This window comes from Tripterygium wilfordii, chromosome 13 (genome assembly GCF_013401445.1).
Source record: "Tripterygium wilfordii isolate XIE 37 chromosome 13, ASM1340144v1, whole genome shotgun sequence".
In the NCBI taxonomy this organism is placed as follows: domain Eukaryota; kingdom Viridiplantae; phylum Streptophyta; class Magnoliopsida; order Celastrales; family Celastraceae; genus Tripterygium; species Tripterygium wilfordii.
This window is the reverse complement of record NC_052244.1, coordinates 10,538,743-10,563,896: the sequence shown is the minus strand read 5'-3', so window position 1 is coordinate 10,563,896 and position 25,154 is coordinate 10,538,743. Positions and strand designations below refer to the sequence as shown.

Sequence of the window (25,154 nt, the reverse complement as noted above, 5' to 3'; positions counted from 1 at the left end):
CCACTGCAATCTCTGTCATCGCACTCACCATACTCCTTGCAGTCGCTTGGTCAAAGTATTTGGTCACACCATATTCATCTCTATTGTACTACTAGCACCAGATCTGTCTCTCCTATGCAGAAAGCACCATTGTCATTCGTCACTGCCACAACCACCCACCGTCTTTGCTACACTGGCATTTTTTTTACCCGATGGCTCAATATGAGGTCTCACACCTAATCCCTATCATTTTTGACAGGAAAATTATCATCTATAGGCTCAAGTAATGTGTGATTTTTTAAAAGATTGTATGTTATGGCGCATGGTTACTGGTGATTTTCCCTTTCTGGCTCGACCTAATTCCAAGGATGACAAGATATTCACAACACGTGCTAAGTCTTTTGACACGTGGGATATTAAGAACCATCATATTATCACATGGTTCCATAATTCCTCAATTGCATCTATCCACTAGCAGTTCGATTGTTATGACGCATCCAAGGAAGTTTGGGACATGCTAGCACGTTGCTACACCACCTCTAATCTATCCCACCAGTATCAACTTGTCTTTACTATTCATGAACTTAAACAAGCCTTTGGAGTTTGGACAGTCGAATATCAGATTCATAACATATGGGATCAGTTGATGCTTGTGAGAGCACGAGAGCACTTGTGATGGTAATTTTTTATTGGAGACAACAAAATGTATTGAGAGATGTTTTACTGATGTGATTGGACCAACAAAATGTATTCGTACAATGATGTAAGTTCGCTGGCTTTATTTTTAGTGTAACAGAGGTGAGGCACAATATTGATTTTGGTATAGATGTGAGTGTGTTTGATGTGGGGCTCGACAAGCAAGCCAACATAGGGACCAACCAAAGTCCTTGCCCCCATACTTGGCCCAACAAAAAAAGGCTAGCAAAATGACATTGTTGTAACATCATTTTTTTCATGACCCCATCAAAATTCACCTTTTTCCCATACATGCCCCCCAAATTAACATTGTTATAGTTGCTCTTAGTTGTATAGGGTTGCTCTGAGTTGTGTAGGTAATAATTGATAAGGTCTAATCCTAGAGAAAGATTAATATGTGGCATTGTTGATGGACTTTTGGGTTATTTATGTAAACGAAAGATTTATGTCACATGCAAGATTTAGATTGTATTGTGGCATTTGAAATAAATCTTATGTATTGCATATCTGGTATTGTGCCATTTTTAGAAATAATATTTATTTTTTTAAGTTTATATTGTAGCACCTTTTTTGAGTGTGCGAGGTCACAAGCCTTGACTGGTGCTGGTCAAGTTATCTAATGGCGATGAAATTAAGTCTCTTGTTTTATATTGCCTAGGAGAATATGTGAAGTACATAATATAATGATGAACATTATATACACCCCAAAAATAACTGAGCACACTCCAAAAATAACTAAGTATGCCCCAATCTTAGTGCACCATAGTCCTAAACATAACATTCAATAGTACACCAATTTTTTTTTGTTTTGGAATGAAAACACAAACTACACCCCAACCCCAAACCCTAAATCTACAACTCTGTCATGGTTGTCACCTTGCTGGTCACGACCATTCTTTAAAGCCAAGTGACTACTCGATTCCAAACACGGTTCCGACCTTCCTGGTCCAAACAAAGGCCCAGATGAACTCGCCTTGTAATACCAGTCAGCTCGTGTGGGCGAGGCCACAAGTCTCTACATAGGCAAGCTTGGGGGTGTTGTTGAGCTACCGAGTGATGAGGGAGCTACATCTCATAAATCCCACATCGTCGAGAGGATGAGGGGACGTGCAGAATATAATAGGTCAAACTCTCAAATCAGTAATAATCGATTTTCCTTGGAGTGGTGCCACCAAATCCCATAAAAACTCTTCAGTCAAGCATGCTTTTGCGAGAGCAATATTGGGATGGGTGACCTCCTGGGAAGATAAAGCCGTGAGAGCTAGTTGGGACCAAAGCGGACAAAGTGTTACTAGTATTGAGGGGGCGGGCAATTACATGCTTAGTTGCCCTTGACTCCCACTACTGCTTGACTTGGAGAAGAATTGCAGAAATTCCTTGTACTCCATCCCTCGTTAAATCCTCCATCCTCTCTTCGACTCTTCCCTTTGAAGAGATTGAAACCCATTTATTTCTTCTATGTGGCTTTCAATGCATTTCAATCATTAATTAGCTCCTTTCCATGTAGATTTTGAAATTCGGTTCGTGAACCACGTAGATAAGATTTGATTTCAGATGGGTCAAGCAGAAGGATGAAGGATTGGGGGCACATGTGGTAGGGTTTGGGTGGGTTGTTGGTAGATGAAGATGAAGAGAAGGAGACGATGAAATATTTGGGGCTCATGTGGTAGGGATAATGGGGTGTTTAAACATTATCCATTTTAATGAGATTTTGTGGTGTACCTAGTAAAACGTGGAGTGCATATAGTATCCATCTAATATAATAGATCAAGCTTCCAAACTAATAACAAGCACTTTTCTTGGGCTCAAATTAGTATGGTTAGTGGTCTATGAAGATAAAATAGTGCAGGTTAGTATGGGCTGACCCCAAATGGATAAAGTGTTAACTGATGCAGAGGTACAAGCGGTTTACTCCTATGACTATCAGCTTCTAAACTTGACAAGGGCGAGATTGACTTCTCCTAATGTCAAAAGATTACTGACTGAAGAGCCGAATAGGTTCTGAAATGTCCCTCTTTGGAGATCGTGAGTTCAATATTTACCGTATCCGTACATCAAATTATCAAGTAATTACCTGACAAGTGATTTGTGGATTATTACGCGGAGGAAGAGTTTTCATGTTAAAAAAAGAAAAACAAAAAAGAAACACTGTACTCGTACCTAGCCATTTGAGCCCAAACCAAACGTCTTCTACAGTCAAAGTTACTCGTTAAAGCCCATGCCCAAATTAGGTTTCATATTCGGACGAGTGATTTGTGGATTATTGAGCGGAGGAAGAGTCTCCATGTTAAAAAAAAGAACAAAGAAACACTATACTTGTACCTAGCCATCTGAGCCCAAACCAAATGTCTTCTACAGTCAAAGTTACTCGTTAAAGCCCAGGCCCAAATTAGGACTCCGAGATGGCGAGATTGAGAGCTAGGGATGTCCATCGAGTGTTATGACCCGGCCCGACCCATACATTATCGAACTGACCCGAAAGGATTTTTATCAGGCCGGGCTTTACCCGACCTGATCATCGGTTAATAGGGCCAGGCCCCAGGTTTGATAATTGCGTATTATCGGGTTATCGGGTCTTGATAATATATTTAATTAAATTACTAAAATTAGCCATTTAGCCCTAGGTCTCTGTACTCTGTCTCTACCTCTCTATCTTGCTCTAAATGATGCTCTCCCCGTCTCTCGATATTCAAGTAATTCAACAAATGACAGAGTAAAAAACCAGATCGGAGAACATCATAAGTTCATCATCCACTCTCTCTTTCTCAGTTACTCTCCTCCTCATTGAGTCTCTGTCACACTTAGTCACTCACACTCACTCTCTATGACTTATGCAGCAGCAGTTCTGCCTCTGCAGCGGCTTCATTTTGACATTTTCTTTAAATTTTGTCATTTTTTGTCACAGATTGTCAAGATTGCATCATTGCTTTAGCATTGGTATTTGCTGCCTTTTTTTTTTTACCTCTTTTTAAGTTTTCTGTGAAATTGTGAATAAATGTATCAATCTCTATTTAAGAATTTTGATTCAGGTATGTATGTGGGTTTATTTGCTTTGGGTCTGTTTAGGGTTACCAAGTAACCTGAAACCTGGCCCGAGTAACCCGTTAATTCGGTGACCCGAAATCAGGTAACCCGAAATTCCTTAACATAGTTACCGGGTGGGACATCCACTTGCCGCCAAACGTATTCTAGTCGACTCGGTGTCAACGCGAATCGTTAAAGCCCAGGCCCAAATTAGGAATCATAGTCGGACTCGGAAAGACTCGGAGATCGTTAGCCCGAAAGACATTGCCTCCAAGTTCAAGTTCAAGTCCAAGTCAGGTCTCTCGGGCCTAGGATAATAAAATCAGATTAACGAAAAACATTGCGACGATTCTCTTCTAGCACTCTTGTTGCTCTTCACTTTCTGGTGATCTTCCTTAATTTGCTTTTCTTTGTTACTTTTGTTTAATCCAAATTTCAAATTTCCTTCCTTGTTTTCTTGATGTTTGATCCGTGACGATATTATGTTTCCAGGTTTACTTCGGTTCTGTTTCCTCTCGCTTTTGGGTGTTTCAGTATGTCTGGAGAAGAGGAAGAAAACGCAGCTGAGCTCAAAATTGGAGACGGTAAAGTGCTTCTCTATGTTGTTCCCATGATTAATTAACCTTCCAGTTGATCTTTTCTGTTGAACAAAACATGTATTGCTTAGATGAATGTTGGACATTGAATATTGAGTTTTTTAGGTCATCGGGTTTGTCAATCTATTTTGAGTGTTTCAAGAAACTCTTTTAAGGCACTATTTAACCTTTTGGGTTGGGGAATATTTGGTTTTTTCTTTGGGCAGAGTTTTTGAAGGCCAAGTGTTTAATGAATTGTGAAGTGGCCTTAATTCTTGAGCATAAGTATGAGCAGCTTCAGCAGATGTCTGATGATCCTACGAACCAAATCTCTCAGTAAGTTATTCAGTTTTGAAGAATTTTCTATATGTTCAGCTTGCTTATCATGACTTTAGAAGCTTCGGTCGACATGTTTATTTTCTCCTTCATCCCTTTTTTAAAGGATTATGTATGGTCCATAACTATGTATGGCTAAAAATAGATTGGCCGTGCTGATTGTCTTGATGACATTGATCTCATAGACCTTACCGATTCCGAGTGATGAATAATTACGAAGAGTTTTTCCATTGTTTGCAAAAATAAATTTCTGTATATCATGTTTAAGTTATTGATCTCTCATTTATTTAGCGAAAGGTTTATGTTTTGCCTTTACCTTTATTTGGCTCCTCACCATCCTGTTGTCGGTGTAGGTGCTCAAATCCATCACCGGCTCACCCCCATGATTTTTGTTTGTTAAAAAAGGAAAGGCAAATGAAAATAAAGTCGCCACGTATTTTTTGAATTGAGTTGAAATGTTACTCTCATTTTCTTGTGTTGTATCTTGTATGCATGCCACCTCTGGATATTATTGACTTTTATGTTTGCACCAACTTTTCCTCCTTCTCATGTTAACTTTTTGGGTATTCATTTCCCATCCCTTAATGTTTGCCTTTAACAAAGATGTACGGCCCCCTTCTCTCGAGTTTTAGAAAGACAAATTCCCCCTTATTATCAAAAGATTATGGCTGTTAGTTAAGCTGTTTGTTGAATGTGTAAAAAGACAGTAGTGTCTCGTGTTCTCTTTCTTTTTGGTTATATCTATGCCACAATCATGAAATTAACCAGTTTTCAGATCTCTAAATATATTCATGCACAGTTCATAATCATAATACCACCATTTTATGCCTTTATCAACCTGCTTCCAGCATGATTCTACAACATCACATAGCCATGTACAATGTAGAGATAGTGGTGTCGTGGTAAGGAAAATCGAGAGAATTTGTATCGGAGAGAGTAGAAAGCGAAGAGGAAGACCTAAAAAGACATGGCTTGAAGTACAAAAGTAGTAAGAAAGGATATGGATTCAATAGGAGTTGATGAAAGTATGATTCAAGATAGAAATAAATTGCGGAAACAAATACATGTAATGTATTCCCGTTGATTTTTGCATAGACTCATGTATGATTCTACAATATTGCATAGCCATGTAGTCAAAGTTCCATGCTTGCTGACTTATTTATCCCCGTAAACTTATTGCCGATAAAGTTAATAATTCCTATGATAATTTGAATTCCAAACTGAAAAGGTATGGAAATCATCAAATCATATGTTTCTACAATTTATTTTGCAATAATGATTTAGTAACTCCCATAAAAGACCTCAAGCAGAAGCTAAATGTTCAACAAATGACTGATATTTATCTGTAAATAAAATTCGCATGGGCTGTATGAAGTGAATATACAATTATACATAACTGCAAGGGAAAGGATTTAGTTAAAGAGTAACAAGATTGATTGCGATGTTTTTCTTTTAATTTTTGTCAAGAGTTAAATTTCAGCACTGTTGATAAATGAGGGGTGCACATATACATTGGATGAAACATCAAGGGATGGTAGCGCTCTACTTAAAACTAGAAGGGCATATATGTCTTCTTATCAAATTATTAGATTTTATACTATGATTCTATAATATATTTCTCTCTCCCTTGAATTACTCACATATATATATCCTATGAATTTCATTTCGCACTGGAAACTATTCTAGGAGAAGTTCGAATCCGTTCCGTTCGGATATTGATGGACTTTTCAATAAACTTGCATAAGAGCTTAATGCTTTGAATAATGCTATAAAAGCCTGTTATTTTATCAAAATTTGTTCTTTTTCTTTTGTCTGATCAATAAAAAATTGTTCTTTTTAGGTTTACATGAATGTGATACTGTGCATTGAAAGGAAATAAAAATATTGAGATCTTCAGATCCCTATGTCTTTTGTGAGTTTAAGGACATTTGTGGAGTGCTATGTGATAACATTAACTCATGAGTAATTGATAGAAACTCCCACATCAGAAAGATAGGGGAGTTTAGTGCTGTTTATAAGGAGGGCAAAGGCCACTCTTTAACATGTCCAATAAGTTTTCACAAGAGCCCATGAAACATTGATATTGTGGGGGCCCCTTGGACTATAGCTGGTTCTTGGGCGCGTGCGCCATGGATGCGGGCTAGGTCTGTTGGACTGTTAAGGTAGGGTTTGGGCTTGGACTCTCCAGAGCCCATGAAACATTGGTATGGAGGGGTCCTTATCAATGGTATTGAAGCTGTTCGGTCCTCCGTGTGTGGGTGGGTCTATCTCCCTTTGTCCGAGTGATCCCTGGACTGGGTTGGGCGTGCCACGGGAGGGGCTACTTGCGGTTCCGGGTAGGGTAGGGAGAGGCTTTAAAGCCCGTGGAGGCCTGGTTGCCGCAGAGTGTACCAACGTGGGCGTTGGCTCAGTAAAGTAGGGGGTATTGATAGAAACTCCCACATCGGAAAGATATGGGAGTTAAGTGTTGTTTATAAGGAGGGCAAAGGTCACTCCTTAACATAAGAGCCCATGAAACATTGGTATTGTGGAGGCCCATTGGACTACAACCGGTTCTTGGATGCGTGTGCCATGGATGCGGGCTGGGTCTGTTGGACTGTTAAGGTGGGGTTTGGGCATGGACTTTCCAGAGCCCATGAAACACCGGTATAGAGGGGTCCTTATCAGTAATCTTTGTTTGATTCGAATGCAACTATGCAAGTGCAGCATTTGAGTTGTACTTCAGGTAGTACTATGAATTTCTAGAATCCTCTCTTTGTTTCTGCATTTTGAGGAGCTATATGCCAATGTTATGGATTAAAATATTCTGAGTACACTTTCTTTATCTTTCTTTATCTTGGTCCCTCCTTTCCTGGTGCTTATGCCAAATTATCTCTGTTGGCCATACCACTCTAATAACTGTTCTCTTGTTGGTCAGTCCAGCAATGATAGATAGGTAGCAACATTGCTGATAGGGAAAATATTTGATAGGGAATATCCTTTTTCTGTTTTGACACTTCATCCAAATTATGAACATTATCGTGGCAGCTTTCTGATCATCCAGACAAAATTTTCACTGCTTATAATCATTTGTAATCTCAATGGATTTAGTTGATTGTTGGTGGTTTATATTCTGCAGGGTGTTTGAAAAGTCACTGCAGTATGTGAAGCGTTTCAGCCGATACAAAAATCCTGATGCTGTGAGACAAGTTCGAGAGTATCCTCCAACTTGAATAAATTTTAAGAGTCTGATTCCCTATGGCAAATTAATTTGATATAACATGTTCTTTCAACTCATCTTATGCAGGACTTTAGATTGACCTGATTAAATGTCTTATTTGATTGTCAGTTTGACTTAGAAGTTCTGGAATTAATTACTAAATTGCTACAAATTTTTTGACTATCGGATTATTGTCCTTTCTTTCATGGAGTTAGATTGATTTCTATGGCTCTCAGTTTCAAAGATCTTTCCTGTTTTATTACTAAAAATCCCAAACAAATGTGTTTATTTGATTTATAGATGAAGATTTTTCTTTTTCTTCCGTTTGCTTTTTTTGGGAAAAATAGGATTATTTGGTTACCCAGTACGCTTATTTGGGTTTTTTTTTTTCAAATTTCCACTGCCCGCTGCGTAAACTGTCTGATCCTTAACACAGATTCAGAATCCTTAGCAGATATCAGTTGGCTGAATTCGAGGTAAGGTACAAGACAATTACAGCCAGAATTCAAAAGTTTCTTCGACATTGTAACGTAAATTTGAATCTCTTCTATGCAGCTTTGTGTTCTTGGCAACCTTTGCCCTGAAACAGTGGAAGAAGCTATTGCTATGGTACCTTCTATCAAGGTATGATACACAGAACACCTATAATTGTCTCGAGCGTACTATCTTTCAGGTCCAGTAGTAGTTCTACAAGAATGGCCATCGACTGATTATGGAAAATTTTAGATGATGAATAAAATTAGATGCTGAACACTCCTGAGCATTTTGTCTGTCGTTACTCATTAGCAAATGAGTCCAAGTTAGTTGTAGGCAGGGTTCTATCTCTCTCACCAATTTGGTAGAACACCCACCACTCGTTCATGTCTCTATATGTCAAGGTTTTCGGCAGAATTTCCAACTTTCTGGCAGTTTTGTGTCTTTTTGTCTACATCTTACTCTGATGAATGATTAGAGAGTATGTAAATACCATATCCGTGTGATTCTTGATTTGGGAAATTTAAACTTGGAGCATTTCGTTAATGCTGTCACTTCTTATGCAGACCAAAGGACGGGGTCATGACGACGAGGCAATTGAGAAAATGTTGAATGACCTCTCACTGGTCAAGAAATTTGAATAGTCGATGATCCATTTCTACTGGATCGATCTTCAAAAGCACACTCAGATCAAATGGGTTTATTGTGGTGTTCCTGTGATGTCAACTTAAAACGTCATCATACCAAATGTTTCAGACATTAATCTGCTGTAATTTCTTTTAAATATAGGCTGCTGTAATATATGCTGCGATAGGTATGCATCGCATCATACCAAAAGGGCTCGGCTGTAATGTCGCAATCATTTGAAATAGCTAGCTGCGTTAATCCAACTTGCACAAGGGCTCATCTGTTGGACTTTTCTTCATCATGCGGAGTTGAACAACTCTGCAAATAAATAGTTCAAGCGTTCTCAATGATGTATGTTGAAATATCTTTAGAAGTAGATAGCTGATGAGGCACTAAGCAGTATGTTCAGACAAGGATGCAAAACTGAGGAATCAATCTTACAGATCATTCATACAACTGAGTCAACGTCACGGCAAACATCACCATCAGAGCATCAGAAATAGCGTACTGCGTTTGGCCATTGTAAGTTGTAACAGCCCACCGCTCATACTGGCTTGCATAACTTTGTCATTCAAGGTTTAACACCAGTCTATATTAGTTTGAGCTCAGAAAAAGCGTTTGTTACTAGTTAAAAAGTTTGGGTCTATTATATAGTGTATTGCACATCTTATCTTGACGATATGGGACAAGAGAATTAGTTCCTTGGCCACTCGATAGCTTGTCCAACATAACTAAACTTGCATTGTAGAAGGTTGTAGCCTCGCTCATTCAAGTCGGGCACTACAGCCATTCTAACCACAATATATGGTAATGGAAAGTTTTCAGAGAAGGGTGGGGTGAAAATTAACCTCCGAACATGTATACACAATGAGTGTCATCCAGTTCCAGTTCTCTATATTGAATGCATCAAGGACTCATCAATTGCTTCTTGTAGAAACTAAATTAATGGTGGCATCAGTTGCATCTCCAGAATACTCATTAACATTATTTTGGCTTCTAATACGTAGACCATCATTAGCTCAATAGTGTTTTTTTTTTTTTTTTACAGTGTGTTTTCATCGAACTGTATCATTTTTATTTTATAATTCAAATTAATAAGAAATAGACTAATACATTTGAGTTTTTTTTTTATTTTAAATATATACAATGAATAAATCAAATCATCAAATGTCAAAGTAGGAAACAACAGATAATGACCTGAACCGGTCATGGCCTGCCCAACCTAATATAGAAGAAAAGGAGGGAACAAAGAAAGAATCAGAAAAGAAAAAAGAATAAAGAGAGAGTCTACTAAGCAAAAGAGAATATACTGATAGAATATTAATAAATAGGACATATAAGCTTCATATTTAATGAAGAAAACCAATAATTAAAGTCATGTGAGAAGGAACCCACTAAGCTTATATTTTCTTAATACGATTGAAAATTATTCTTTCAATAATGATTAATTTGTCTAATACTATTTTTTTATATATGTATATATATACCTTGCTTCTTTATGGTGTACAAAAACATTTATCAAATGCCACAAAGAAATGGAGTAATATTTTATCTTACATATTGATCCTCTCAAACTGAATTATTTGGAAAAATGTATGACATGGATTTTGGAACTTATATATATATATATTATCAAGTTAGACACCTTTAATTTAGATTGACCTCCTTGTCATCATACGTGTATGGAAAATGATGTTACTAATCATACAAGTTGAAATTGTTTTAGAAAGCTTGAGCTTGGACAAAGATGAGATCGAGGTTACACTATATACATAGATCAAAGACAGTTCTGAAGCTTTACAACGGTAAAAACAGCAGCTCAGCAACTATCAAGTGAGGTTTCACAATGGTAATAAGCCCTCAGGCCTAAAACGACAACTTTGAGATAAACGACAGACTGAGAAGAGAAACGATGTCGTACAACACAACTGCTGAGAGAAATTAAAACAGAATCATGCATGTCGTGTCTCTTAACACAAGTAACAACTAATAATCTTAGGTGTTAAGATCAATAAGAGGAATAATTAGTGGAAAAAAAATCTTTAACTTAACAAGTCAATGTAGTGAGTTAAACTTGGATCTCCATCTTAAAAGATTCATCCCAAATCAATAATCTGAAAGAAAAAAAAAATCATGCAATAAGAAGAAGAAACTCTCAATCTGAATTCTCTCACAATAATAATAATAATAATTTTGTTTATTAGAACCAAAAAAAAGAAGGAATTATATTCAAATGTGAGTTGAGGATGTGATTGTACCTCCATATTGATGTACACAATCCTCTCTTTGATTAGGTGTTTATAGTTTTCTAGTGATTATTAGTATTTGTTTATGTTAATCTTGTGTTTTTTTTTTGGTTTTGTAGGATTGTTCAAAACTTTGTCAAGTATGTTAGGATTTGATGTCTTGAATGACTAAATTGTTTATTTTTTCAAACTCTAAATTCAATTGTTATTCATACATATTTATGTTTACTTTTGATGATTGTTAGAATTATTTAAATTGATTATCTAATGTTATCATTCTACCATAATTGTACGAAATTGATGCATTAGGTAACATTATTCTACCATAATTGTACGAAATTGATGCATTAGGTAGGCTAATTGGAATGATAATTTTAACTGAAAATATGGTATGCTAGCGGTATGGATTGACCTTTTTGTATTAGCAAGGTCTTCATATATTTTGTCAATTGTGTTAGGGTATTACTTTTGACGATACCTTTTTTTATGCATGGGACTTGGGAGTACACTCTTTGAAGCGAGCCATCATTTTAGCAATGCATTGGAAACCTATCTAAGAGCATCCACAGTAGTATAATATAATACAGCACTTCAAAATTATTCTCTCTCTTCTCCTCTCTCCTATGTGGCACAATTTAATTGGACGAGTGGGTCCCATAATAATTCTATTCATCAACACTCCATAAATTCCAACACTCTATATTCATTTTCTCTATTTTCTCTCTCTTCCTTTTCATCATCTCTCTCTTCCTTTTCATCACTTCTCTTTTCCTTTTAATCTTCTCTTTCTTCATTTTCATCACATTTCTCTTCATTTTCATCATCTCTCTCTTCACTATTCATCAACTATATATATACTCCAACTCTCAAGTATCATTTTTCCACAACTAAATTTTCAAGTGTCATTTTTCACCCATTATGTGCATGTAGCGCTATATTTATCAAAAAAGTAACATTTCAAGTACTTGAAATACACTCCATTATATCCATTGTGAGAGTATAACACTATATTTATCCAAAAAGTATTGTTAACAATGTTAAATATAACACCATTGTGGATGCTCTAAAGCACCTTGGTAAGGGAGACGATGTCGCGTCTGCATTTTTGTGTTTCATAAAGTTTTTTATAGGTCAACTTTTCGAACTTCAGCTCAATCCAAAAAGCTCAAAATTTATTTTCTCTCCTAAAAACACAAAGATATTGAAAAATAGACTATACCAACTTTCTTTTAATATCCATAAATGGCTTCTTTCTTGTCCAAAAATGGAAAATTGATGGTCCTATAATCCTATCCTATCGACTCGGTTAAATGTTATTGTCTCCTTATGAATCATTCAAAGATTTCATGAGACTTCCTCTCCACTTGATCTTGATGATAATGAAACGATGTCGGATGGAAGCATAACCGCGTTAAGACAGCGTTGTAAAGACGAATCTTTTTGCCAGCTAAGAAAGAAGCCTGACGACGGGACTACCAGAGGGAGTGGCTTTCTCGTAATAAGACTGAAGGCACGGACCTGTAACGGTAATCTCGAAAGTATTATAAATATCGATTGTGATTAACATAAAGTTTAAAGAAACTAAGAAAGAAAGAGAGGCAATTTTAAGGGTGCTGTCCGTTTCACAGTTTCCTGCCCTAAAAAGGGAACCCTCTCTGCTTTCTCGCTGTTCTTTACCTGTAAACCAATTTTGATTCTGCTTTATAACTGTCTCCGCAATTATCTTCAATCCCCACATCTCGCTTGAGCTTCTCGTATCAGTTACTTCCATGGAAGACCGGAAGGAGGTCTGATTCCCATTCCCCTGTTTGCTTCTATGTGCGTGTGTGTTATTGTGGGTGATGTGTTTGTCTTTACTGATTTACTGTTTGGTTTCTCAGAAAATGGTTTGAATCTTATCTTCTTGTTGTGTTTTCGGATTCAAGTAAGAATTTTGATAGCAAGTAAGATGAAATTTTTGGATTTGAAGTTCGGATGCTTACTTTGCTTTGTCAGTGGTGAAACAGAGCTGCATGCGAGATTCCGCCTGCTATTTAAAAGGGAAAAAAAATGATTTAGGAGTGTGTACTCCTAATCGATCGATCGATCCCTTGTTTTCTGGGTCTCAAGCAAGCTACAGTTCTTTTAAATTTTTTTCAAATAATTATTTCGCTTTTTTAATTTTATAAACAGTCAAAGTTCCTCCTGTCTTTTTTTCTTTCCTGAATCTCAACCGTTTACATGGTCAGTTGATTTTTCTTCTCTCTTTTTCTTTCTACATTTTTCTATTATACATCTTGGTAGACCGAACCGAACAAATATCATAAACTTGCATTGAAAGACTGGAATTATATGCTTATTAAAATAGTAATTTGCTGAGAACCAATAACATGTAAGCTGTTAATCCTTTTTGATGGATTAGTCTGTCCATGGAAATTACTTGGTTGGTTCTGTCAAGATTCATTTTCTGATATATGGGTTTTCGAGAAGAAATTAAATCAGCAACTTGAATGAGAAATGTTTGTTAATTCTTTTGATTGACTTGGTAATAAATTTCCCATTTTCAATCTTGTTCATAGAAAAATGCTCCATGGCTATCAGTGCCGCAATTTGGGGACTGGGACCAGAAGGGACCATTGCCAGACTACTCACTTGACTTTTCCAAAATCAGGGAAATGAGGAAACAGAACAAGAGGGATGTGTCAAGAGTCAGTCTTGGAAATGAAGAAGAGCTCATGTCAAAGCCAACCTCCACTGAAACCACTGCCCACAATGATCACCACCACCATTACCACCACCAGAACCATGACTCCCCCGCTGTAAGATTTTTTTTTGCCTAACTAATCTCTTCTCTTTAGTTGTGCAATGAAAATACTGTATATGGGTAGTTGAGCAGTTTAAATTTGTCAATAATGGAGCATTCATGTGGTGGAGGGATTGTGGGGGAGATCTCTTATTAATTTGTATTAAATAAACGGGATCTACATTGCTGGTACTTAATTAGATTTAGGTGGCAACTACTTAACTGCTTTCTAGATGCCTTTTTCCACTATTGGTAGTCAACCAGGTAGCAGTCATAAGGAAATAGGCTGATGTTTGGGGAGTGTTTGTTATGTGTTACTATTAGAAAATGATAATCTATGCAGTATGTTGATCTACTCTGATCTTGTGAAGCTCTTAAAAATTTCATGCCGAGTAGTTCTTATTGTCATGTGACTTCAAAATGACTTGATCATGCTCTCATGCTTGAGAATGGATGGTTTTCCTTTGGTTTCCTCTTCTTTTTCTCAAATTTTAGTGTTTGAAATGGTAGAAGATTCTCCTTTGTTTTAATCAACAATTTGGGTAGATGGCAATAATAATGTAAGAATTGATTGACAATTTTGTTTCTGGACAAACTATATTTTTGTTTGATTATGCATTCATGATATCTTAAGCAAATGTGAGGCTTACATACATGACCATTAGGACTATATTATTTTATAATTTAGAAATTCTTTTAAGATACTCCTTGGAAACGGCTGTTGTGGTACTGGATATATGTGCTTGGAGTGATATCCTCTGTTTGTACCTAGGTCACTTGTAAATACAAGTGGCGCACATGCAACCAAAGTTTTAGGCCATATGATATGGGCCAGTGATGCTACCCCTCATAGAATGAATACATACATTTTTCTTTTTTATGGTTTTCTGAATGAATACAAAACCTACATAGTTACATGCACAAGTGTATGGTGTCTGTCCTTTACCCACAGAAGCATTCATAAGATTTGCAAAAATGTCGTAAAGTTTCTCCTTCTCTTTAAGTGAAAAAACATAATTAATTCCTTGGATTATGAGGTATTACTGTATTGGTTCCACAGTTACTTAAGTTATTAGCTCTTGAGTTGGCTGAGTAGTAATTCTTAATTTTCTTTGACAGACGAGGAGGAGCTTTCTCAGCTACTTCAACTGTTGTGTGAAAGCCTGAGCTTCCATTCAGATGTATTTCAAGTCTCACGTAATGATGATGTATTGAGAACTGCCCCAGTCCCCTTTTTGTTTTTGTTCCCCGCATTCTCAAATGTTTATCTATTCCTTTCTCCTACATTACATCCTGCAAATCTTTGTGGACTTCATGGTTTGAAACTTTATTCGACTGTAAATGAGCTTGAAACATGTACATCGTTAATGGATATTCGTGTTAGACACGTAGTATTGGAGAATATTTTCATTGTATTACTTCTCTCCAACTGGTGGTGTATATTAATAGGTACAAACCTACGCTAGAATAAGGAAAGTGTACAATATTAAAGGAAATATTCACACCTACACTCCTAATTCTGTGTATCCCGTGATTCTTTCAATCAAGAATCAATCAAGGTATATTTCCTACAATTAATTGAAATCTTATTTACAACTCATGCCAACACCCCCTCTCAAGTTGGTGCGTAGATAACGCTCATGACCAACTTGTCAAGTGAGTTGTAGAACACCTTACTGGATACTGCTTTCCTAAGGATGTCTGCTAATTGGTCTTGCTTTCCTAAGGATGTCTGCTAATTGGTCTTTTGTCTTCACGAATGGTATCTCGATAATAGCAGCTTCCAATTTTTCCTTAATCAAATGTTAATCTACTTCCATATGTTTAGTCCGGTCATGTTGCATCGGATTTTTCGCAACATTGATAGCCGCAGTATTGTCGCAATAAAGACGCATGGCTTTCTTAGGTTTAAAACCTAAATCTTTCAACAAATATCGTAACCGTAATAGTTCACATATTCCTTGAGCCATACCATGGTACTCTGCTTCTGCACTTGATCTTGCAACCACTTTCTGTTTCTTACTTCGCCATGTAACGAGATTGCCACCAACAAAAGTAAAGTACCCAAAGGTGGATCGTCTATTAGTAACAGAACCGGCCCAATCAACATCTGTATATCCTTCTACATCCAAGTGATCATGCTTAGAGAATATCATACCTTTTCCGGGTGAGGACTTCAAGTATCTTAATATTCGGGTCACGACATCCATATGAGCTTCACTCGGGGCATGCATGAACTGACTAACAACACTTACTGCATATGTTATATCTGGTCATGTATGAGCTAAATAGATGAGCTTTCCCACAAGCCTTTGATATCGCTCCTTATTTGCAGGCACCTGATCAGGACATTCAGACAATTTGTGATTCTGTTCAATAGGAGTGTCAACAGGCTTACATTCCAGCATTCCCATTTCAGTTAACAAATCAAGGACATACTTCTTTGAGATAAAAATATGCCATCCTTTGATCTAGCAACTTCAATCTCGAGAAAGTACTTGAGATCACTTAGCTCCTTTATTTCAAACTCAGCAGCAAGGTAACGTTGTAACTTGACAATTTCATCTCCATCATCTCCTGTGACAACCATATCATCGACATACATAATTAAGGCAGTAACTTTACCTTTCCTATGTTTCAGAAACAGGGTATGGTCAGAATTGCTCTGTCTGTATCCAAAGTGTTTCATAGACATAGTGAATCTCCCAAACCAAGCTTGAGGGGACTGTTTTAATCCATACAGTGATTTCTTCAACCCATATACTACACGTTTGTTAGCACTAGGAGGTAAACCTGGAGGAAGGTCCATATACACTTCTTCTTTAAGATCTCCATGCAAGAATGCATTCTTCACGTCGAGTTGTAATAGAGGTCAATCAAGATTAGCCGCTAAGGAAAGAAGTACACGAATTGTGTTGATCTTTGCTATTGGGGGCAAAAGTTTCTCGATAATCCACTCCAAAAGTCTGAGTATAGCCTTTTGCCACTAATCTTGCTTTGTATCTTTCAATTGAGCCGTCGGCTTTCTGTTTGATGGTAAAGACCCACTTACATCCCACGGTCTTTTTTCCACTTGGTAAAGGAACTAACTCCCACGTGGAGTTTTTTCCAAGGGCATCCATTTCTTCAGTCATTGCTTTGGTATATGTTAAAGCATCCTGCAACTTACTTGGAATAGATACAGAAGATAAATGATACCCAAAAGATTCATATGACTTGGACAACCTATGGGACGACACATGATTACTAATGGGATATTTAGCTTTGGCATGCAAATCAAGAACGTATTGGTTTTTTGGTATTCCACGAGTTGTTCTAGGAGGAAGGTTATATTTTTGAGGTGCAAAAGAATCATTATAATTTAATGTATCATACACCATATAGGTAGGATCAAAAGTTACCTCGAGGATCTCATTAGAAGCCGGTTAGGATGGTCTAGACGGAGGAGGGGCTACTAAATTAGTATCATTTATAGGGACAATATCTTGATACTCATCAATAGGTGAATCAACAATAGGGACATCAGCAGATGCATTGTCAACTGTAGGGACCATATCTTGATACTCATCAATAGATGAATCAACAATAGGGACATCAGCAGGTGCATTACCATCCACAATAGAGTCATCAGTAGGTGTATTGGTGACATTAGCAGGTACATTACCATCAACCATAGCAGGTGCATTATCATCATCAATAATAGACACATTACCACTATCATGTACTTTGTCAAAAAATAAGCCGCTAAGTTGGTCATTACCTTCCGAGTCTACTATCCCCCCGGAAGTGAAGGGCCAACTGATGGAGTGGAAAAATAAGTCAAATCTTCTTCAAAAAATACGTCCATGGTCACAAAAGTCTTTCAAGAAGGAGGGTGAAAACATTTATAACCTTTTTGAGATGGGGAATAACCAATAAACACACACTTTAGTGCACGAGGATCAAGTTTGGATCATTCATGAGAATGAAGATGAACATAGGCAAGACACCCAAAAACCTTTGGTGTAAGTCATGTATGGCAAGGAGATGAAAATGAGTAGCCAAAACCTGAAGTGATGTCTGAAATTGAAGTATGCAAGAGGGGACCCGGTTGATGAGGTACACAGCGGAACAAATAGCATCCCCCAAAGATATTTGGGTACATGATTCTCAATGAGCAGAGAACGGGCCACTTCTAATAGGTGCCTATTTTTCCGCTTAGCGACCCCATTCTGTTGTGGTGAGTGGGGACAGATAGTTTGGTGAATGATGCCATAGGTCTTGAAGAATGTTGTAAGGCCATGATTCAAATATTCTCTTCCATTATTTGAACGAAGAACTTGTATGGTAGTCTTAAATTGATTCAGAATCACCTTGTAGAATTCTTGAAAAACAGAACACACTTCACGTTTGTGGTTAAGTAAAAAAACCCATGTCATACGAGTGCAGTCATCAATAAAAGCTATAAACCACCTTTTTTCTCTTGAAGTGGAGATTTTAGACGGACCCCAAACATCGGAATGAATCAATGCAAACGGGACATCAACTTTATTCATATTTAAATGGAAAGTAGTACGATGGCTCTTTGCCAAAACACATGTTTAACACTTAAAAGCCAACTCATTAGAATGTGAAAACAATGATGGAAAAAGGTACTTAAGATAACCAAATGAAGGATGTCCTAGACGTCTGTGCCACAACCAAATTTGTTTCTCTTTTGAAGATATGTCACTCTCAATAGCATGAGCTTGTCCCTCTTATTTATGATCCTTTAATGCAGTGTCCAAATAATATAGCCCCCCTCGTCTTTCACCACGCCCAATCGTCTCCTTGGTGAGAAGGTCCTGAAAATAACAATGAGTAGGGAAAAAGGAGGCAGAACAATGAAATTGATCAAGTAAGAGACCAACAGATAATAGATTGCAATCCAATGATGGAACCAATAAGGTGGAGGGCAAAGATAGTTTAGGAGTAACAAAGACAGAACCAATACCAACAACCGGAGAAGAGATGCCATTGACATTAGTAATACGGTGTTTGGGGGAATTACTAGACAAAGTCGTAAACTTGGTAGGATCATTAGTCATATGATCAGTTGCACCTGTATCAATTATCCATGTACTATCCTGAGTAGAAGCAGAGATACTTAAAGCAGAACTATGAGTACCTGATGCAGTTAAACACGCAGATGGAGTTGATGAATCCCCATTTGGAGTATTGACAACCTTAGCTGTTCCTTCCCCTTTTTTATTCGCCTTGAAATCTGCCCACCATTCTGGATACCCATTAAGTTTAAAGCATTTTCCACGAACATGATTTTTGTCTCCACAAAAGGTGCACTTGAGGTCATTGGCCTTCTTGGTGTCAAACTTCCTTACGTCAGATTTGAACACAGGAGGTCGAGATGAGTGAAATGACCCTTTCATGGCAGTTCCCTCAGGGAGACCACCCATCATAATAGTTTGCCTGTTTACTTCAGCAAATATCAAAGCATATGCCTCAAAAAGAGATGGTAGGGGTGTTGTAGTCAATACCTTGCTACGAACATTGTCGAGGTGTGAATCAAGGCCGGCAAGAAAATCATACAACCTTTCTTCATTCACCTTTTCTTGTCGGGCAACCACATACTCAGGTTTTGTCATCTTACTCAGGTGGAGGGCATCAATTTCCTGCCATATAGTTTGTAGGGCACCATAATATTCTGTCAAAGATCCACCATTCTGAGTAGTCCCAAAACTCTTACGACGCAAGGCATATAGTCGAGAAGAATCTTGGTCCACAGTAAAGGTCTTCATGACCGTATTCCAGACAGCTTGGGTTGTATCCAGACGGCTAAAAATAGTACGAATATTCTTGGCCATGGAATTGAGAAGCCAAGATAATACCATACTATTTTCCTCATTCCACGTATCGAATGAGACATCATCTTCCTTTGGAGCCTTCTTCTTTCCATTTTTGTATCCAGATTTGTCACGACCAGTGATATATAATCGGGCACTATGAGACCAAGCATCATAGTTAGATCCATCTAATTGCTCTGGAGTGATTTGCAGTGTCATGTCTTGTTGGGTGATATTGAAGGGTTTAGGGACTACAACCAAGGCGGTGGTATTTGCATATGAGGTGGCCATTATAATTGATAGGAAAAAAAAAAAAGAAAAAAAAAAGCAAGAGGTCAATGCACAGTGGGTTGGTGGTATGGCAAAGAGACATTGTTGAACAAAAGTTATATCAAAAAGACAAGGCAGGGCTATGATAAGGACAATCAATATAGGAAGAAGACAAGGCATGGTAAAGGTGAATTGATATGGCAAAGACACGGATAAATGAGAAGGCACAGGTAGCAACTTGGGCAAAAGTATGACAAAGACAAAGGCAAAGGCAACGCCGTCAATATAAATTTCTAGGGTTAGAACCTCGGCTCCGATACCATGTTAACACGTAGTATTGGAGAATATTTTCATTGTATTACTTCTCTCCATATGGAGGTGTATATTAATAGGTACAAACCTACGCTAGAATAAGGAAAGTGTACAAAGTCAAAGGAAATATTTACACCTACACTCCTAATTCTGTGTATCCCGTGATTCTTTCAATCAAGAAATTGAAAGAATCAATCAAGGTATATTTCCTACAATTAATTGAAATCTTATTTACAACTCATGCCACAATTCGGACATTTGAAGGATGATGGTTTTTTAATAAAGTAAATATGCAAGCATACCTTGACGTTGGGTCTGGTTGGCATGGCTTTGTTTTCTTAGTTGGGTAGGTAGGTAATGGGTTGTACTTTGAGCTTCGGTAATGGTTACTGTAAGTGAGAGGAGGAGCAACTGAGGTTGAGGGGAAGGGGGTGTATATTATCAGTTACCTCAAAATTATGGTTACAGAGTTTCATTTCATTCTCTTTTTCCCCATATTTCTGCATCACAGTCATCTCAAGTCCTGCAGGAACCAAAACATGCATTCAGAACCTCCACAATCTCGGTCAAATCTGATTATGTTACTCATGGTTCCATAACAACATATATAAATTACGTAACTGGCTCCAACCAGAATTTTACATTGAAATTCCTCATCAGTTGACTTCAAATAAATTCTTAATCCCACTGGATTAAGACCAAGAAAAAATAGGCAAAATAGGGCATTCCATTTTATCACGGCCATCTCATTGATCTACTTGCTCGCAATTCAGAAAGCATATCATCACTTCACGCTACCCTTCTATGCGTTGCTGATTAACGATTCAAGTAGCTGCAATAAGCCACCTATGTCCTATAATCTTACCCCTTTTGTCACCATGCCTAAGAAGCTCGAGTCGTTTGATAAAACCCGGATCAGTTTTTGTTTGGAAATGGCTGTGCTGCCTCCCCCTCTCACTGGCAAGGTGTTTGGTTCTGCAGCACCACTTCAACTGCATCAAACTACTCCAAATCCTAGCCCAACATGTCCCAGAGGACCTTTTCCTTCTCACTAAGGACTGTCACAATGCACATGGCACAGAGAGGGAGTAAGCGCCCGGCTGCCAAAGCAGCTTCTATTCTATCTGACAGTTGGGTAAAAAATTTCAGATGCTAAAGCTGTAATAATCTCAATTTCCACTTCGAGTAGCCCGAAGAAGTTTCCACTTTCTCAGCTGATGATGCAAGGTCTAATCAGATTATAGGTCAAGACTCAAGAGTGCTAGTGCTCAAATTTTTCCAGGAGCAAATGCTCACACCTTTTTCCCTCAATCATTAACCAGAAGGGTAATAGTATCATGTATATAACCAATCCCTTTCATATGCATAATCAAATTATCCAGAAGCGAGTAAATCAAATCAGCCTCGCAGTGAGTTTTATCCCTAGCAATAAACACATTAACCTTATTATTGGCTTCAATCCAACTACAACCAGGTTCTTTGACTACTCTGTTGAGGTCCATTCTCTCTCTCATCTTCTTGACATCCACCCACATGCTTTTAGAAGCAAAAATATTTGAAAGTAAGATGTATGACCCACTGTCCTGTGGATCATCTGATATTGCCATCTCTGCTGCATATTTTCCTAGCTCAACATTACCAGCAATCCTACATGCACCGAGCAAGCTCCTCCATACCACTGCTTCTGGCTTCACAGGCATTTTTTCAATGAACTCCCTTGCTTCATATAGTTTACCTGCTCGACCAAAAAGGGAAACCACGGAAGCATAGTGCTCTGTCCCTGGTTCTATTCCAAAACTCGACATCAATTCAAAGTTACGAAGGCCTTCTTCTACTAAACCTGCATGGCCACATGCTGTTAGAACACCCACAAATGTGATATAGGTAGGGGTTATTCCCTCATTTATCATCTCTCTAAAAACATGAAGAGCCTTCTCAGCTTCTCCATTATGTGCATATGTTGAAATCATAGAATTCCAACACACGACATCTCTCTGAAGTGTAGAACTAAATGCTCTACGAGCCTCTTCAACGCTTCCACACTTAGCATACATATCGACAAGCACACTTGTGACAAATGGATTGAAGTCTAGACCCACTTTGATGAGCTGATTATGGAACTGCTGACCATGTTGGAGACTTGCGAGATTACTTGTTGCTCCAACTAGAGCAGCAAAAGTGAATTCATCAGGTTCTTGTTTTGATAACTGTAACTTTGAGTAGAGTTTAAGAGCCTCCTCACTTTCTAACTGTTGAACATAGCCAGAAAACATTGCATTCCACACTACAATATCTTTGTCATTCATCTCCTCAAATATGAGCCTTGCGTCTTTAATACGTGAACACTTGGAATAAACATCTATCAGAGCACTGCCAGCAAATATATCAAAAGAAACCCCAAATTTGATGATCAGAGCATGAATCTGCCGACTCAATTCCAAGACTGATAATGCAGCAGATACACCGAGAAGGCTAACAAATGTCAAAAGGCCTGGTGGGAACAACCTAAGCCTCATTTCATAGAACAGTTCCAATGCTTCAGGCAACTTCTCCAGTCTGGAGTACCCTTCAATCATTGCATTGTAAGATATCACATTGTGGTCATCCATAACATCGAAAACTCTTCTTGCATCAGTCAAGGAATTGCATTTTGAGTACATGTCGATCAAACCATTTTTCACAAAATCATCATACTCAAGATTGACCTTTATGGTATAAGCATGCACTTGCTTTCCCTGTTCTAAAGCCTCAAGTGAGCCGCATGATGTAAGAACACTGGTGCAAGCAAAGCCATCAGGTTTCCAACCCAGACATGTCATCTCAGCAAGAAGCTTCATTGCTTTCCTATTAAGGGAATTCTGCATATACCCGGCTATCATTGTAGTCCATGAAATTGCATTTCGTACAGCCATCTGATCAAATAGTTTTCTCGCAGTTTTTACTCTGCCACACTTTGTGTAAAAATCTAGTAGCACATTAGTAACTGAAAGATCCATTTCTCCTCCTCTCCTCAACACATGAGCATGAACTTGCTTGCCACCTTCAATAAATCGAAGCATGGAGCACGCACTCAAGGCACTGGACAGTACATATTTGTCAGGGACAACATTATTTTCCCTCATTTGGTTAAACAACTTCAACGAGACTTCGCCGTTACCACCTTTCACATATGACGTAATAATTGTAGTCCACGTAACGGTAGTTTTCACAGACAAGCTATCGAAAACCATCCTTGCTTCATCTGTACTGCCAATTTTAGCGTAATAATCAACTAAAGTGGTGCCCACGTAGACTTCTTGTTCAAAACCACTTTTAACAACGTAGCCATGCAATTGTCCACCTTCACTACCACCACCACCCAGTTGCGCACAGGCACGAATTACGCTGGCTAGGATATATTCATTGGGAGTCTCATCATAGCATTTCAAGAATTCAAGAAAAACCAGTAAAGCCTCCTCACCAAAACCATGTTTTGCATACATCGAAATCACTGAAGACCAAGAAACCAAATTTCGGATAGGCATTTTATCAAACAATTTACGTGCCTCCCGCAAACAAGCAGCCTTTGAATACCCGTTGATGAGAATATTGCCAAAAAAAGAAAAGGCTTCAAATCCGGAAACAACAACTTGGGCGTGGACTTGCTTGTAGGAGGCGACGGGGTCATGATTTTGAGGGGGTGACAGTAACAGTCTCTCGAGTTCGCGCCTTCTGTCTGGAACTTCGAGGGTTGGGAGATATGGGTTTTGTGATTGAAGAATAAGAGAAGATGCCGAAGTAGAGAACTTCAAGGAATGCTTGTGAGCTGAGTTGAGAAAGCTTTTGAAACAGAGGCAGTGGCTTCTCATTGCATATTCACACCTCTCTTCCACTTCAACGGTCACCGGCATGTATGGATGGTGATTGGCGGAATCCACATAACTGCTCATGGGCTGCCGTACGAAAGCCACGAGCGGCCCAATCGACTCATCTGCAAGCTTTATTTTAGGGCTCGTTTGTTAAATAAGATGGGCCGCGGAGCACAACATGGAGATGTCTACTCTCTAGCACCACTTATTTTTTTCTCCATGGGGTAATATAATTTACTCCAATCCTCCAAATTATGTTAAATTATGATTTAAAATGTATTATTGAGTATTTTGGTGTTAATAATATTATAATAAAATAAATTTTAAAGAAATATCATAATACCTAAACTGTAAACACTATGGGCTAGTTTGGAACACATTTTTGTAAGGCATTTCTACTACTTTTGAGTATGAATGCTAGATGTAACCAAACAACAATTGAATTGCACATAGTTCGAGACACTTTTAATCAACATTTTCCTCCAACATCCAAATGCTACTCTTGCGTAGCTTTTTTGGAGCATGTGCAAATTATTCTCCTTATTGTCCCTTGTAATTTCATATAATTCCAAGATTATCCCTCATATTTGTATATTTTTGTATGTGCAAGTAAAATTTGTTCCACTGATGAAGGAATAGTGTTATTAAAATCCTTCTCATTAAATAAATAAATAAAATTAAATTGATAATTTATTATTATCTTTAATTTATTTAAAAGTCATTATATTATTTTTAAAAATTAAATTGTATGTTTGGATACAACAAATACAACAAATATGCATAATACCCCTACACGTAATTTATCACAATATGTTACACAGCACAAATGTTAACAGCAAGAGTACAACCAAACACCTACCTAGCATTCAGCCAGTATTTTTGCTACTAAAATTATCCAGCATTTCTTCTTTCACCATTTCTGTTGGCATATCTGTTACTTTGCAAATGCTCTATTAAACTAGTTATC

At 37.8% G+C, this 25,154-nt stretch overlaps 3 protein-coding genes and 1 pseudogene across 3 annotated transcripts; 2 read left to right on the top strand and 2 right to left on the bottom strand.

The window, feature by feature from the left end:
• The first annotated feature begins 3,958 nt into the window (after positions 1–3,958).
• LOC120012090 (DNA-directed RNA polymerase II subunit 4) lies at positions 3,959–9,257 on the top strand. The gene is made up of 7 exons (XM_038863348.1): positions 3,959–4,084; positions 4,192–4,283; positions 4,502–4,610; positions 7,729–7,806; positions 8,252–8,285; positions 8,365–8,433; positions 8,850–9,257. The coding sequence occupies exons 2-7, from the start codon at positions 4,235–4,237 to the stop codon at positions 8,925–8,927; spliced, it is 417 nt and encodes a 138-aa protein (XP_038719276.1). The 5' UTR covers positions 3,959–4,084; positions 4,192–4,234; the 3' UTR covers positions 8,928–9,257.
• Positions 9,258–12,731: 3,474 nt separating this feature from the next.
• Positions 12,732–15,340, top strand: LOC120012091. Its single transcript, XM_038863349.1, has 3 exons — positions 12,732–12,943; positions 13,715–13,954; positions 15,058–15,340. Exons 1-3 carry the CDS (start codon positions 12,926–12,928, stop codon positions 15,103–15,105), a joined length of 306 nt encoding a protein of 101 aa, XP_038719277.1. The 5' UTR covers positions 12,732–12,925; the 3' UTR covers positions 15,106–15,340.
• LOC120012561 lies at positions 15,150–17,318 on the bottom strand (annotated as a pseudogene).
• A 3,561-nt stretch (positions 17,319–20,879) lies between these two features.
• On the bottom strand, positions 20,880–24,358 carry LOC120012222 (pentatricopeptide repeat-containing protein At4g39530). The gene has a single exon (XM_038863546.1). It carries the CDS (start codon positions 24,266–24,268, stop codon positions 21,647–21,649), a length of 2,622 nt encoding a protein of 873 aa, XP_038719474.1. The 5' UTR covers positions 24,269–24,358; the 3' UTR covers positions 20,880–21,646.
• Positions 24,359–25,154: the final 796 nt, after the last annotated feature.

Coding starts and splice junctions, on each gene's coding strand:
- LOC120012222 (XM_038863546.1), bottom strand. CDS start 24,268: ATGAGCAGTTATGTGGATTCCGCCAATCACCATCCATACATGCCGGTG.
- LOC120012091 (XM_038863349.1), top strand. Junction 13,955..15,057: donor AGAACCATGACTCCCCCGCT/GTAAGATTTTTT, acceptor TTTCTTTGACAG/ACGAGGAGGAGCTTTCTCAG.
- LOC120012090 (XM_038863348.1), top strand. CDS start 4,235: ATGTCTGGAGAAGAGGAAGAAAACGCAGCTGAGCTCAAAATTGGAGAC. Junction 7,807..8,251: donor GCTGTGAGACAAGTTCGAGA/GTATCCTCCAAC, acceptor ACACAGATTCAG/AATCCTTAGCAGATATCAGT. Junction 8,286..8,364: donor ATCAGTTGGCTGAATTCGAG/GTAAGGTACAAG, acceptor TCTTCTATGCAG/CTTTGTGTTCTTGGCAACCT.